Source organism: Artemia franciscana, chromosome 6 (genome assembly GCF_032884065.1).
Source record: "Artemia franciscana chromosome 6, ASM3288406v1, whole genome shotgun sequence".
In the NCBI taxonomy this organism is placed as follows: Eukaryota; Metazoa; Arthropoda; class Branchiopoda; order Anostraca; family Artemiidae; genus Artemia; species Artemia franciscana.
The window spans coordinates 5,761,351-5,776,608 of record NC_088868.1 but is presented as its reverse complement, the minus strand read 5'-3'; the positions used below and the strand labels follow the sequence as shown (position 1 = coordinate 5,776,608).

General features: G+C 35.8%; 2 protein-coding genes across 2 annotated transcripts in view; both read right to left on the bottom strand.

Annotated features, from left to right (window-relative positions):
• Window positions 1-3,778, bottom strand: part of LOC136027954 (uncharacterized) — a 43,267-nt gene extending 39,489 nt beyond the window's left edge. Inside the window, exon 1 of the mRNA XM_065705430.1 lies at window positions 3,558-3,778. Coding sequence (XP_065561502.1) covers window positions 3,558-3,774 — 217 coding nt within the window. The 5' untranslated portion in view covers window positions 3,775-3,778. The remainder of the gene's footprint in view (window positions 1-3,557) is intronic.
• A 23-nt stretch (window positions 3,779-3,801) lies between these two features.
• On the bottom strand, window positions 3,802-14,099 carry LOC136027955 (protein yippee-like 5). Its single transcript, XM_065705431.1, has 2 exons — window positions 13,849-14,099; window positions 3,802-4,046 (listed from the first exon to the last, which is right to left on the bottom strand). The coding sequence occupies exons 1-2, from the start codon at window positions 13,955-13,957 to the stop codon at window positions 3,802-3,804; spliced, it is 354 nt and encodes a 117-aa protein (XP_065561503.1). The 5' UTR covers window positions 13,958-14,099.
• Between the last annotated feature and the right edge of the window lie 1,159 nt (window positions 14,100-15,258).

The following is a 15,258-nucleotide window of genomic DNA, read 5'->3' as shown; positions in this document are numbered from 1 at the left end:
TAACACTTATATCTGAAGTTGTGGAATTCCAATTAAAGAATAACATGATCCCAGTTGCTGCAACCTTCAAAGAGCACTAGGGGTCTACTAGGGGGTCACTAGGGGTCTAGCCACTGGTTGAGTTTCAGCGATCATCGAAATCCTACCACTTATTACATCAATAATAAAGAACAGGTCCCGTCAGGGGTGGGGAGAATCCTCACTAATTCAAAGAACTGTTCAAGATACCCAACGAAAGCAGTTACAATCAAAACGATTCGGATAATTAGGACCAAAAGCACATTTTTTTACTCCCATCTCAAGAGCTGAAAATACGCTCTTTAGCATCCTCTTTCTTTCACTGAAAGTTCTTTGGAACAATATTAGCATTTTGGCTGACTGAATCATATTGTAATAAGAAAAAAGTCTAGAAAAATAGTCTAAGGCCAAGAAAAGAAAGAAACAGCGCACATATTTTAGGAGCAGGCGTTTACCCCTTCCCCCTATAAATTACCCCCTGTAAAAAACACCCATCCGGAAATACCCCCTGGTGGAAAATACCACCACCGCGGCTGTTTGGTCTCCAACCACTTTCGACTTATAAAAAAAGGACTAGAACTATCAGTTTCTAATGTAATGAGCACCTTCCAAAGTTTCAGCGACCCTGAAGTGGAGGTGGGGATGAGGAAGGAGGGTTCCCCCTCCAATACAGAGTAAATTCGGCTCATTTTGGACTTAATATCAATCTTTACTTTTATAATAACATGGTAGACCAGAAATATTCCAAGAAATCACGAGGGATTAAATTAAAGTCCTATATTGATTTCCACTTCACCCTTCCCTCGTCTCTCTCTTAGAACTTTTTTTTATTTGAAGGCTCAATAAGAGTCGGGATGTATTGGTTTTAAAAATACACCTTTTGAGGCATCTCCCTCCCTCCCTAACTACAGAAAATCTGAGAGGCAAATTCCCATAGCCCTAATGAAAATACTAGAAGTGTAAAACAACAGGGAATTTACCTAAGACAGCGAAATTTCTTTAGACCTTAGAAATATTTCGGATAGTTAAGGAGGGAGAGATAAAGAGTGTATACAGAATTAACTCTAAGAGAGAGTTCGCTTTACTTTGGGGGTACTTCCCCATTTCGAAAACCAGGCAGAATTTTCTCAGGCTCCTAGCTTTTTGTGAGTAACATCGAACACAATAAAATTGATGTGTATGAAATCAGCACAAAAAAGCCGATCCTTTTTTTTATTATCACTGCTAATATTTTATTTCCCAAAAGATACATATAATGCTAACACGGAGTAAAGACAAAAAAAAAGGAAAAAGAAAAGATAGATTCACACTTAAATCTCACAATAAAAAGCACTCAGTAAACTGTTGTCACGATCTAGCGTATTCATAAAGCGAGGCCGGTGCTCTTCAATGACTACAAATAGTTGTGCTATACCAAAACTAAACAAAAGTCGTCGATTGCTCTTCCAGAGAGGGATACCTAAAAGGAACTTCAGAACGGGAAAACAGTCGGTGAATAGTTTTTTTTTCATTTTAACTAAAAAGTTCCCAAAAGGGTGCTAATGCTAGTAGATGGGGCACATCAGACGCATTGTATATCCTTCCTAAAATTGCCTGCTCATACCTGGATTTACATTAAACAAGAAGTCCATACGTCCTTCGCAGTCTTTCACTTAAAAACTCAAGCAGTAGGGTCCTAGAATGCTTTAAACTAGAGGCAATTGGCAAACCAAGGTAAGTAATACTAGACGAAGGCTTTGAAAGATGCGATCCAAGGCAAAAATTTTCAGCAGATGAACGACCGGTCGACTTTCCTACTACAACAACTTGACGTTTTTCTGGGTTAAATCTAACACCAATCTGTTCATACTCAAAACTTAAAATATCAAAATTCTCTTCTATACCAGCATAGCCCCCAGTGCGATTTGCGATTGAGCTGACGCATGCGTCAACGTTCCAGCAAGAGGCCAAATCAATTCTTTGGCTTTCGCTAGAGCATCCTCCTTATAATACTGAACAGTTTTGACCACAACGTCATCACTTTTATTCCCTACTTTGACTGCACGAGTCATAAAGTTTATAATTGGATTGTAAACAACTTCCTCGGCTTTCTCCCTAGAGCACATGCCGGATGCAGGTGCGTATGGGAATAAAATTGCTTAGAGTCTAAACAGAATCAGTGGGCAGAGTAGTCAGGCAGTAGCGTCACAGGATAAGAAGTCCAATCAGAATGGCCAAGGGTGGAGCACAGTTCACTAGAAAGCCCAAGTCGCTACCTGTAAGACAGGTTAATAATAATCCAAAAATATCAATCTCAAGTGCACGCACAGAGCACTGAACAAATACCCAAGTTACTGAAATTACCCAGGAACAAGGGAAACGTAAGGACCCCCTCACCTATTCCCCGCAATTTACGTGTTACTGAATACCGGCAGGTAAAGTACGGCGCTTCCAGGGGGTTCCTTCCCCTCTTCTGCTTGTTCTGTGAAAAATCAGCACCTTAATGAATGTAACAAATATGGCGCTATACAACTTTTATAATATAGATTGCGAGCCAGTCTTCTTAAAAAAAGATGGCTTTAATGAAAATACCCAGAGAGAAAGTCATATTCTATGGACTAAAGAAAATCTCTCATAAAAATTTAACTATAAATGTATTATTAGAGGGTATCAATCAATGTGAAGATAACCTCAAAGCAATACAATAGTCTTATCCCATTAATAGCAAACAATAAAACTCAGCTGCAATAACTCTGGAAATAACATAGATGCCGTTGACAATTGTTTATTGGCATAAAAATACCGTATTTTAGAGTTTCATTTACTATTGGGCTAAGAACTATTAAGTTCTTAATTCTGTATCTACCCTGTGCCTAATTCTGTACCTATTTCGAAAATCATCCCCCTCAAACTTGAACCCCCTACTGCCACTGGGGAAAGGTTTTTATGTTATAAAATGTGTCTCTTAATATGAAAAGTTTGAGTGCCCTTTTAAAAAGACAAAACAAATGGAGGGCAACTAGGTCCCCTCCCAATCCTGTTTTTCCCAAAAATCACCCCATCAAAATTTTAAGATACCTTTTTTGTTCAGCATAGTTGAAAGTCCCAACAACTATGTCTTTGGAGATAAAATGACCCCCTACAAGCCCCTGGGGAAAGTTTTATAAATTATAAAATTTCCCCACTGCTTATTTGCTATTGGAAATATGCATACATTTTTTCGATGGGGAGTGGAAGAAGGAAGAATTTTCTGCTGGGAGGATCTTGCATTGCGATGATTGAGCGCATGGAGCGCAGGTGTAATTGAGCATCATAGATTCGGTGTTTGTACATATGGTCCATATTGGTCCATATATTCCATATATTGGTCCATGCGTGTATATTATCTGTTTTTACATTGAACTGTTTTATTTATTCATTGTTAGTAATTTCTGTTCGTTTTAGGTTTGAATAGCGGAATTTTTTTTTTGTCTTAGGTTTATATGGTATACAGTTCCTTACTTTTGTCTAAAAATTTATTTTTTATAAAAATTTTTTTTTAATTATTGAAAAAAGCTTACCTCTAGGTTGCCATGCAATACTTTCATCTGACAATGCATATTCCTGACTATCTTTATCATTCAGACAACTTCTAAAAGGTTCCTCTTTGAATTCTTGACTTTTTGGAGAAAGTACAGATTTTTCATCCTCACTAGATGAGTCAACACTGTTTTTACGTGCACTACTGAATTTGTCCACATTTTTTACTGTTAAAACCATTTTCGGGGGCACATTCATATTTTCGAAAATAGGTACAAACTTGAGCTAATCATCAGCTTCATCAATACCATCGATTTCGTTAACAAGTGCCTTCTCGAGAATTACTTTGCCTTCTTTATATTTTTGTTGTTCTTCGGTGGCAAATTCATACATCCATCCGAGTTTCTGATCACACCGTTTGCAGGATACGTCTCTCACCATATGACGACCAGTAAGCATTATCCGATCCTGCACCTCACTGTACTTAATGTTTATAACTTTCCCAAACAGAAAAGCTCTTCCAGTTGCACCTTTAATAAAAAAAACAAGAATTACAAAATTAATTTGAAAAACAATATAGCATTTTCCACAGCCACTTTTTTTATTCTCCAGAGCCAACATTTCTTCCCAGTGACCTTGTACACATCCTCACACACAAATTGACTTATTCATTGGTTTAACCTGGGTAGAAAAAGAGTAAGAGAGGACTGTAATATAATACTTGTTCATCATAGGAATACCAGTAAGTATTGTACAGGGTTGCAATTCACTGTATTTGACTGCAACTTTTACAAAAAGAAAAAATGTTAATGTTACACCTACAATCCTTGGTTCGAAAACCAACGACTTTCCAGAAAAATATTACTGGTACTCAACACTCGGCATAAATATTTTTTTTGAATTTCAATAGTGGTTAATCAGAAAGATATATGCATTAATGTCTTTCATAAAATGTAGTACAAAGGGGGTAAGTTAAAAAATTTAAGTTAAAAATTACGAAACATTTTACTGGACCCAGAATAGAAAAGTACAACTTTATGAGAGTGATGAACCTCGCGTGCTGCTACCGAATTATTAACCCTTGGCTCTTTTGTCTGTCGGAGTCTTATATCACCACGATTCACTAAATACAAAAACGTTTGTTTTCTGCTTCTTCCTTAATAAATGGTTACAACAATGAATCCATTTCGAGACAAAGAAAAGGAATCTCCTTCTGCAGTAAGAAGTGTTTGTAGAAACTTTTGAATTTATTTCAACCTAGTATATATATATATATATATATATATATATATATATATATATATATATATATATATATATATATATATATATATATATATATATATATATATATATATATATATATATATGCACCAGCTTGTTAAGTAATGCTTTTAGAGTGTTTTCAGATGATATTGCGGATTGCTGTTAGCACTTTTTTAGTAATAGAGTCTAATACACTATTGGAAGTTGAATGTGCTATCAGGGGTGAAATAAAGGCGAAAGGGGCTACAAGATGCTCAAATTGTGTAAACGATTACCTATCAAAGTTTTACCATAAGAAAATAAATCTACAGGATACAGACTTTTGTATGTACAACTAATATCAAAAAAAAAAAATTACAAAGCATTATTAAAATACAGAAAAAGCACTTAAAACTCAACAAACGAAAAAACAAAAGGCGAAAAAAAAAACTTAAAAAAGGATAAAATATATGCAAAAATAACCAAGAATTAAAGACCTAGCAACCAATTCTAGAGGGGAGGGATGATAATAAAGGTAAAGGTAAAGGATACGGCATTAGACTTTACAGTCCCTACCAGCGGTGCTGATCTCCGTTTCTTGGCCCTTCAGCCAGGAAGTGCAATGGGGGGTTGGGGGCCAACCATCCTGTGCTTTCGCACACCCTTCCTGTTTACCTTCCCCAGATTTCTCCAGGTACCCATTTAAAGCTGGGTCGACTCTGGCTAAGCTTACAGAGTCACGCCACTGACTCCCGTCCCAAACTGAACAATTGGGTACACTGGGATTTGAACCCGCGTCCTTTCAGACAAAGGATCCCAAATCCAGCGCACCAACCGACTCGGCTAGGACGGCTAATAAATAAAGCCATATTAAGGGCTATGTCTGAGAACTTTTAATGATAATACCGCGTTTCTTTGAACCAAGACTGTACATATTAAAGTCAACATGACAATATATGGCTAGCCTGCCCTAGTTAGCAGCTCCAGATGGGGGGTTGCAATTAGAGATAGGTTTAAGCGATATTAAGAGGCATTTCTAATAGGTTCTAAAGAAAGTCACTCATTTCTTTTAATTAAGTGTTAGATTTCCGTCCTCCCCCCACAAACAAAAAATGTATTTCAAACCGCCACCTTAACTTTTAGCTGTAGAACATGTTAGTCCAAGCAATTCACGCTACCGTGGCAATATGCGGCTGCCCCGTGACAACCCTATGATAAGCATTATCATTCCTAAGACATTTCCTCACATTTCTTGATAAAAAAAATATGTTTAAAGTCCATTGATTCGTATTTTCATAAGCAACAACTTGCAACAACAAAAAAACATTCTGTTAGTACAGGGCAAAAACAGACACCAGAAAAAGTGTCCAGAATCACCCCTAAAAAAGTGTCTGGAGTTGCCCTATGTTTATTCCATATTGAAAATATATTTTTTCATAGATAATGGCCTGATGTTTACTGATGAAAATTGCCACACAAATAGCAAGGTTAAACCTTGTCTAATCCTGCTAACTTACGGCCCAAGAGCTATATTAACTTAGAAAATATTTGACAAACATTACATGTGTCAGGATTTCCATGAAGTATATAAAAATTGCCTTAGGCTACCTCTTTTCTTGGTTGTCTCTTTTAACCAAAGTTTAAAACCCGTGCCAAACGTGAATTACCTGAAGGGCATCTAGTGGGAATTTTTTGAATGGATTAGCTCAAGAACTTCAGACAAGAGCTCAAATGTATGGAATCGCCCCTCTGCAGTTTTGTCCCTCTCTCTCCTACTGATGGTATTTAAAAACAAAAAGTTGCACAATCACAAAATTCTTAGATGACAAATTTTGGAGTTTTTTCTACAACTTAGCTAGTTTGAAGGTGAATACACCACTAGATGAATCTTTTTGTGCTATTTCCAAATGTACTAATTGCTTCTATTACAAATGACACTTTGACCCTTTTAAGTGACTACTTGTTTTATATTAGAAAATGGTGACAAGAAATTCTGAAGACTACCGTGGACTAAAATGTATCTGATACAAATATGAACAGTATGTCCTTATCTTGTATATAAGGTTCATAGATTGGAAATCATATGGGATTGGCTGATGGTTGGAAAAACGTTAGAGAAGATTGGCTGACTACAGTGAAGGAAAACGTTTTGTCAGTTTCTAATCTTAAACACAAGTTATCATTATATTCTAGCCTATTTAAATACAAATATGTAACTTCAATACAATTACCTTAGGTTAAATCTATCTATGGTAGGAGGACACAGTATGTTTATGATTAGTAGCAAAAATTTATGAAAATATGGAGACCTTTCTATTACTGACCTATGAATTAGGTGAACACTTGATGGCTTTTTTATGCTTTAATCAGAAATCCCTTTTCAACCCATCCTTTTTCAACCCAAAAATCTGTAAATGAGGTCTTCTGGAGTAAAAAAAAGTCTTTTTTTTTACAAAAACTGCTGAATCATTGATACCTTAACCCTATATAATCCGCAGACATTGATCTTTCATAATCAAACTGGATAAACAATTTTGAAATTAATTTTACTATTTTATGGCCTAACAGTAGAAGAAGGCATACAGTAAACAGTAAACATAGCAATAATTGACATAAAAACTGTTTATCCAATTGAATATATATATATATATATATATATATATATATATATATATATATATATATATATATATATATATATATATATATATATATATATATATATATATATATATATATATATATATATATGCACCAGCTTGTTAAGTAATGCTTTTAGAGTGTTTTCAGATGATATTGCGGATTGCTGTCAGCGCTTTTTTAGTGATAGAGTCTAATACACTATTGGAAGTTGAATGTGCTATCAGGGGTGAAATAAAGGCGAAAGGGGCTACAAGATGCTCAAATTGTGTAAACGATTACCTATCAAAGTTTTAGCATAAGAAAATAAATCTATAGGATACAGACTTTTGTATGTACAACTAATATCAATAAGAAAAATTACGAAGCATTATTAAAATACAGAAAAGGCACTTAAAACTCAACAAACGAAAAAACAAAAGGTGAAAAAAAACTTAAAAAAGGATAAAATATATGCAAAAATAACCATGAATTAAAGACCAAGAAACCAATTCTAGAGGGGAGGGATGATAATAGGGGTAAATTAAAGCCATATTAAGGGCTATGTCTGAGAACTTTTAATTAAAATACCACCTTTCCTTAAACCAAGACTATACATATTAAAGTCACCATGACAATATATGGCTAGCCTGCCCTAGTTAGCAACTCCAGAGGGGGGGGGGATTGCTATTAGAGATAAGTTTAAGCAATATTAAGAGGCATTTCTAATAGGTTCTAAAGAAAGTCACTCAATTCTTTTAATTAAGTGTTAGACTTCCGTCCCCCCCCCCACAACCAAAAAATTTATTTCAAACCTCCACCTTAACTTTCAGCTGTAGAACATGTTAATCCAAGCAATTCACGCTACCGTGGCAATATGCGGCTGCCCCGTGACAACCCTATGATAAGCATTATCATTCCTAAGACATTTCCTCACATTTCTTGATAAAAAAAAATATGTTTAAAGTCCATTGATTCGTATTTTCATAAGCAACAACTTGCAACAACAAAAAAACATTCTGTTAGTACAGGGCAAAAACAGACACCAGAAAAAGTGTCCAGAATCACCCTTAAAAAGTGTCTGGAGTTGCCCTATGTTTATTCCATATTGAAAATTTATTTTTTCATAGATAATGGCCAGATGTTTACTGATGAAAATTGCTACACAAATAGCAAGGTTAAACCTTGTCTAATCCTGCTAGCTGACGGCCCAAGAGCTATATTAACTTAGAAAATATCTGACAAAGATTACATGTGTCAGGATTTCCATGAAGCATATAAAAATTTCCTTAGGTTACCTCTTTTCTTGGTCGTCTCTTTTAACCAAAGTTTAAAACCCATGCCAAACGTGAATTACCTGAAAGGCATCTAGTGGGAATATTTTGAATGGATTAGCTCAAGAACTTCAGACAAGAGGTCAAATGTATGGAATCGCCCCTGTGCAGTTGTGTTTCTGTCTCTCCTACTGATGATATTTCAAAACCTAAAGTTGCACAATCACAAAATTCTTAGATGACAAATTTTGGAGTTTTTTCTACAACTTAGCTAGGTTGAAGGTGAATACACCATTGGATGAATCTTTTTATGCTATTTTCAAATGTACTAATTGCTTCCATTACAAATGAAACTTTGACTCCTTTAAGTGACTACTTGTTTTATATTAGAAAATGGTGACAAGAAATTATGAAGACTACCATGGACTAAAATGTTTCTGCTACAAATATGAATAGTATGTCCTTATATTATATATAAAGTTCATAGATTGGAAATCATATGGGATTGGCTGATGGTTGGAAACACGTAAGAGAAGATTGGCTGACTACAGTGTAGGAAAACTTTTTGTCAGTTTCTAATCTTAAAAACAAGTTATCATTATATCCTAGCCTATTTGAATACAAATATTTTACTTCAATACACTTACCTTAGGTTAAATCTATCTATGGTAGGAGGACACAGTATGTTTATGATTAGTAGCAAAAATTTATGAAAATATGGAAACCTTTCTATTACTGAGCTATGAATTAGGTGAACAAACCACTTGATGGCTTTTTTATGCTTTACTCAGAAAACCCTTTTCAACCCAAAAATCTGTAAATGAGGCCTTCTCGAGTAAAAAAAACTGTCTTTTTTTGGTTTTGTTTTTTACAAAAACTGCTGAATCATTGATACCTTAACCCTATATAATCCACAGGTATTGATCTTTCATAATCAAATTGGATAAACGATTTTGAAATTAATTTTATTATTTTATGGCCTAACAGTATAAGAAGGCATACAGTAAACACTAAACATAGCAATAATTGATATAAAAACTGTTTATCCAATTGAATTGCCAAAAAGCAGTGCCTGCAGATTAAAAAATTAAATAAAGGGAAGTATGATCAAATTTGCAAATTTTAAACCAATATTTATCTCCTTTCTATTGCCATCAATAAAAGAAAAATGTATTGTTTTTGTGGGCCCATAAAAGGTTCAAAATTGAATTTTTGAATAAAGCAATTATTATATTGAGAAAGAGCATAAAAAAGGCATCAAGTGGAATGTTTACCATGATATGACTTATTTTAAGAAAAAAACACAAAAAACAAAATCAGTCAGTAGTATATCAGCAGTATTATTGCTATGTGGTAGGTATTACTACTCCTGGCCAAGTGGCTGGTACACTGGTTTGAAAGTTTTTGTCCATGGGGCACAGGTTCAATCCCAAGTGTGGCCAATTATTTGTTTTGGGACGGGGATCATTGGTGTGACTCTGTTAGCTCAGCCAGACTCCACCCAGCTCTAAGTGGGTACCCGGAGAAATCTAGGGAAGACAAGCAGGAAGGCTGTGCAAAACACAGGAAGATTGGCCCATAGCCTCCCATTACACTTCTTGGCTGAAGTTTGGACCTTCAGGACCTAATATCATCTTACTTACAGCAGTAATACTTAGAAGGGTGAGCTGCTAACAATAAAACAATAATAATAACAAATATGTGGTATAAGGAGGTAGAGGGTGAAACCATTGCGGCTGCAAAATAAAACAAGAGCTAAGAGCTCATATGGCACTTGGGACAAGGTTGGAAGAGCCAAAGCTCATATGGTATGAGCTCTGGCAAAATTCTGAGAATCAATAGATTGCTTTAAAAGAAAAATCAGAGACTTAATGCCAGTCGAGATTCAAAATAAGAGCTCTGAGTCACAAGGTCCTTCTAAATATCTAAATTCATTAAGATCTGATCCCCTACTTGTAAGTTAAGAATGCCTCAATTTTTCCTCTCCCTTTAGGCCCCCAGGCAGTCCAATCGGGGAAAACGACTTCATCAAGTCAATTTGTGCAGCTCCCTGAAATTCCTACAAATTTTTATCGTCCCAGCACGTCCAAAAGCACCAAAATCCCCAAAGCACTGGGCCCCCATCACCTAACTCCCCCAAAGACAGCAGATCTAGTCCAATTACACCAATCACGTATCTACAACAGTTATAAACGTTTTCCAAGATTTCCGGTTTCCCTCTCCAACTCTTTCAATGTCAAAAGATCTGGTCCGGATTTGAAATAAGAGCTCTGAGACACGAGTTCCTTCTAAATATCAAATTTCATTAAAATCTGGTCACCCATACTTAAGCTAAAAATACCTCAATTTTCTGACTCTTCCAAATTAATGTTCCCCAGCTCCCTCAAAGAGAACAGATCTGTACCAATTATATCAATCTCGTACCAATAACTTGTGCTTATTCTTCCCATCAAGTTTCACCCCTATCTCTTGACTCTAAGTGTTTTCCAAAATTTCTGGTTTCCAAGATTTCTGTCTCTCCCCTCCAGCCCTCTATGTCCCAGATTCGATTTGAATTGACAATGGAGCATCTGAGACATACGATTCTTCTATATATCAAGTTTCATTAAGATCTGATCACCCATTCGTCAGATACTTCAATTTTCAAAGAATTCCAGTTTCCCCCTCCAACTCCCTACAAGTTCTAAAGCACAAGATCCTTCTAGATATCAAATTTCATTCACATCTGTTTGCAAGTTACAAATACCTCATTTTTTCTAATTTTTCCAAATTACTCCTCCCCCCCCCCCAACTCCACCAAAGAGAGCAGATATGATCCAGTTATGTCAGTCATCTATCTTGGACTTGTGCTTATTCTTTCCACCAAGTTTCATCCTGATCTCTTGGCTTAAAAGCGTTTTCCAAGATTTCCGCTCCCCACCCCCAAATGACACTGGATCCGGTCGGTATTTAAAACAAGAGATCTGAGTTACGAGGTCCTTCTAAATATGAAATTTCATTAAGATAGGATCACCCTTTTGTCAGTCAAAAATACCTTATTTTTTCTAATTTTTAAGAATTAACCCTCCCCCAATACCCCCAAAGAGAACTGATCCGTTCCAGTTATGTCAATCCTGTATCTAAGACTTGTATTTATTGTGTTCATTCTTCCCATCCAGTTTCATCCTGATCTCACCACTTTAAGTATTTTCTAAGATTCCGGTCCCCCCCCCCCCAGAACAGCCCCATCCCCAATTACGCTGGATCTGGTTGAGATTAAAAATAAGAGATCTAATTTACAAGGTACTTCCAAATATGAAGTTTCATGAAAATCCAATCACTCCTTTGTAAGCTAAAAATACATAATTTTTTCTATTTTTTTCAGATTTACCAACCCCCTACTCCCTCCCCCAGACGGTCAAATCGCAAAAATGACTATTTCAAATTTAATCTGGTCCAGTCCATGATACGCCTGCCAAATTTCATTGTTCTAGCTTATCTGGAAGTGCCTAAAGTAGCAAAACCAAGACAGAAAGACAGACAGACAGACCAACAGAATTTGCAATTGGTATATGTCATTTGTTTGATACCAAGTGCCATAAACATGAGCAAAAAACACTCAATAAAACAAGATGATGTGATGATCACAAACCAACAAGATTCAGATACTTTGTTCTAACTAAAAGATCCCCTGTCCAAGATTAGGTCTAATCTTCTAAGTTTAGGCTCAAGAATAAAATGCATGCCCAAGATGAGGCTCCACTGTTGACTCTCAGTACAGTTAAAATTGCTAGCATTCAATATGACTAAAATGTTCAAGCTAATCACATGCTAATTAAGAAAACTTATACAAAACTAATAATAAAAAATCCAACTTATAGGGGCTATAATGGAGATTTAACCTTTAAAGAAGTTACTAAACAAAAAAAACAAGTGTTTTCAATTGAAAGTAAGGAGTGATGTTAAAACTTAAAACAAACAGAAATTACTCCATCTATGAAAGGAGCTGTTTCCACCACAACATCCCACTCTTTATACTAGAGTTTGACTCTTTAACTTTCTCTGCACATGAATAATTAAAACAAAATTTGCCTATTTTTTTGGCTAAATGGCTTTTTCATAGTTTTGATCAGACAATTTTGAGAAAAAAGGAGTGGGGGAGGAGGCCTAATTGCCCTCCAATTTTTGTTTACTTGAAAAGGCAACTAGAACTATTAATTTTTGGAAATGTTTTTATTAGTAAAAATATACATAACTTACAAATTAACTTATTTAAAAACTTCTATATTTGTATGTTTTAAAATCTGTGCCTTAAGCATTCTTTATACCCAAAAACCAGAAATTCAAGGGTTCATTTTGAAGAGTTCAAAAACGAGCTTAAAGTTGAATTTGTGAGAGAATCAATTATTATATTTGTAAAAGAGCATAAAAAGGCATCTTAAATTTTACCTTAAATTGCATTTACAGCAAGATAAGGTGGACTGCATCCTCCTGTAGAATATCTTGCTGTTGAATTGATGAGGTGACACAATTACTGGGTATGATGGGGTGTGGTGTCCCACTGGTACTCCCATTCTGCATTACTCCACTCCAAATCAACTGCATTTTTGAAAGAATTAATCAATTTACCAGTGACAGTCTTATTGGAAAGACATTTCTAAGTTGGGACAGCACATACTGAGAAAATGTTTGTCCTCTCTCTATTTCTGGAGGGCTCCTATTGCAGCTTCATTGAGTGGCCTCTTGTCATAGTGGCAAGGGAGGGAGAAAAAATGGAGTTAGCCATGTTATTTTGGTGCATTTTCTTGACAAAAATGACATCTTCTCTATGCTTCCAGTAAACCAATGTAGGTATCTTCGGATGGAACAGACATTTGGGGTAGGGAAGTTGTTAGTATGTGGCACAAAGCTTAGTTGCTCTTCTCTATACACTCTCTAGGGCTGCCACATCTACCTTATAATGAGGATTTGTAACAGGGCAGCCAAACTCCAAATATGGTCTTACAAGAAGATTATATAATTTTCTCAGACCTATTATGATGCATAAGCTCCTGAATTACAACTCTTCATTAAATAAGCTATTTCAACTTGACCAGTCTGCCAGAACTAGGGGGTATAGTCGGAAACTGTATCAGAAGAGAGCTGCCACTGCCACTAGAATATTTCCATCACACAAACAATATAGGTAAATAGCTGGAATAGCCTAGTAACTTACCAGTAAACCTAGTACTAAGTAATTCAGCTCTATTTGTCAAAACAGCTTGGCAACGAGAACAAGTAAAAAGCTTTGATCCACCACAATGTTCAAGAAACACTCTTCCCATGTTAATGGCACCATAGATGGGTTGTCCTTGTCGAGAAAATGCGCTCAGCTTTTGCCCTCTGCGTCACCACACTAACATCTATAAAATTATCAATTATAAACCCTTTTGAATTATTATTAGGCTAGGCTATTCGTTCCCTTCTTCTATTTATCTGTTTTGAGCAGTGTTGCCGCGGCTTAAAGCTGCTAAAGTACTACAATTACCAATGCTCGGATGCTACCCAGCGATTTTCGGTGCTAAACTCACAAGTTTGACTGTAATAGCACTCTCTGCCATTTTAGCAGCCCTGGGCACACTCAACAGTCCTATATATGGTTGAATAGTGTTAAAATAGTTCTTACCTGCTACAGTTGGCAACCCTGCCAAAGTCTTACCCGTCTTAAGGTCGTGCTAATTTCTGCAATCGTGATGATTTTATGGTGCTAATTATTTTTGTGGTTGTGCTCGTGTACCTTCAATTTCAAAGGCTCCTCAAATGCATGAATTATCATCTGAACTCTCCATTTTAAAGAAAATTGAAACAGATATTCGGAAATATGAATTATGAAACATGCTAACGAAGAGAAAATAGACACTTTTTTACATTCAGCTCGACATGGGTGCTAAATTTTAATTTGTTTACTATAAGGAGGGTGACTAGGAACAAAGAACGCTTTTTGCTAGCAAATAAATCACATTGACGAAGAAAAAAGACACGCTTTTTTTGTGTTCGGCTCAAGCTGGGTAATAAATTATAAGACTCCTACTGCAAGAAGGGCATTCTGAAATAATGGACGTTTTCTCACTAGCAAATGAAACGCGCAAACGAAGAGAAAATACACACTTTTTCGCATTTGGTTCAATATGGGTACTAAATATTTTTTTTTACTATAATTAGGGTGACTAGGAACAAAGAATACTTTCTCGCTAGCAAATAAATCACACTGACGAAGAAAAGAGAGACACTTATTGTATTCAGTTAAAGCTGGGTCATAAACTTTAAAATTCTTACTACGAGGAGGGCACCCAGGAACAATGAATTTTTCTCACTAGTAAATGAAACGCGCTAACGAAGAGAAAGTACAAACTATTTTGCGCTCGGTTCAGTAAGGGGCATAAATACTAAACTTCTTACTATAAGGAGGGCGAACAGGAACAAAGAAGTCTTTCTCGCTGGCAAATAAAATGCACTAACCAAGAAAAAAGATACACTTTTTTTACATTCGGTTAAAACTAATTCAGAAGTGTTAAGATTCCTACTGCAAGGAGGGCACCCAGGAACAATGAACTTTCCTCACTATCAAATAGAACGCGCTAACGAA

What these genes read in the sequence shown, in the direction of transcription:
- LOC136027955 (XM_065705431.1), bottom strand. Translation starts at nt 13,957, where the DNA reads ATGGGAAGAGTGTTTCTTGAACATTGTGGTGGATCAAAGCTTTTTACT. An exon ending in ACTTAGTACTAGGTTTACTG is followed by an intron (nt 4,047 to 13,848) that starts GTAAGTTACTAG and finishes TTTTTATTAAAG; the next exon opens with GTGCAACTGGAAGAGCTTTT.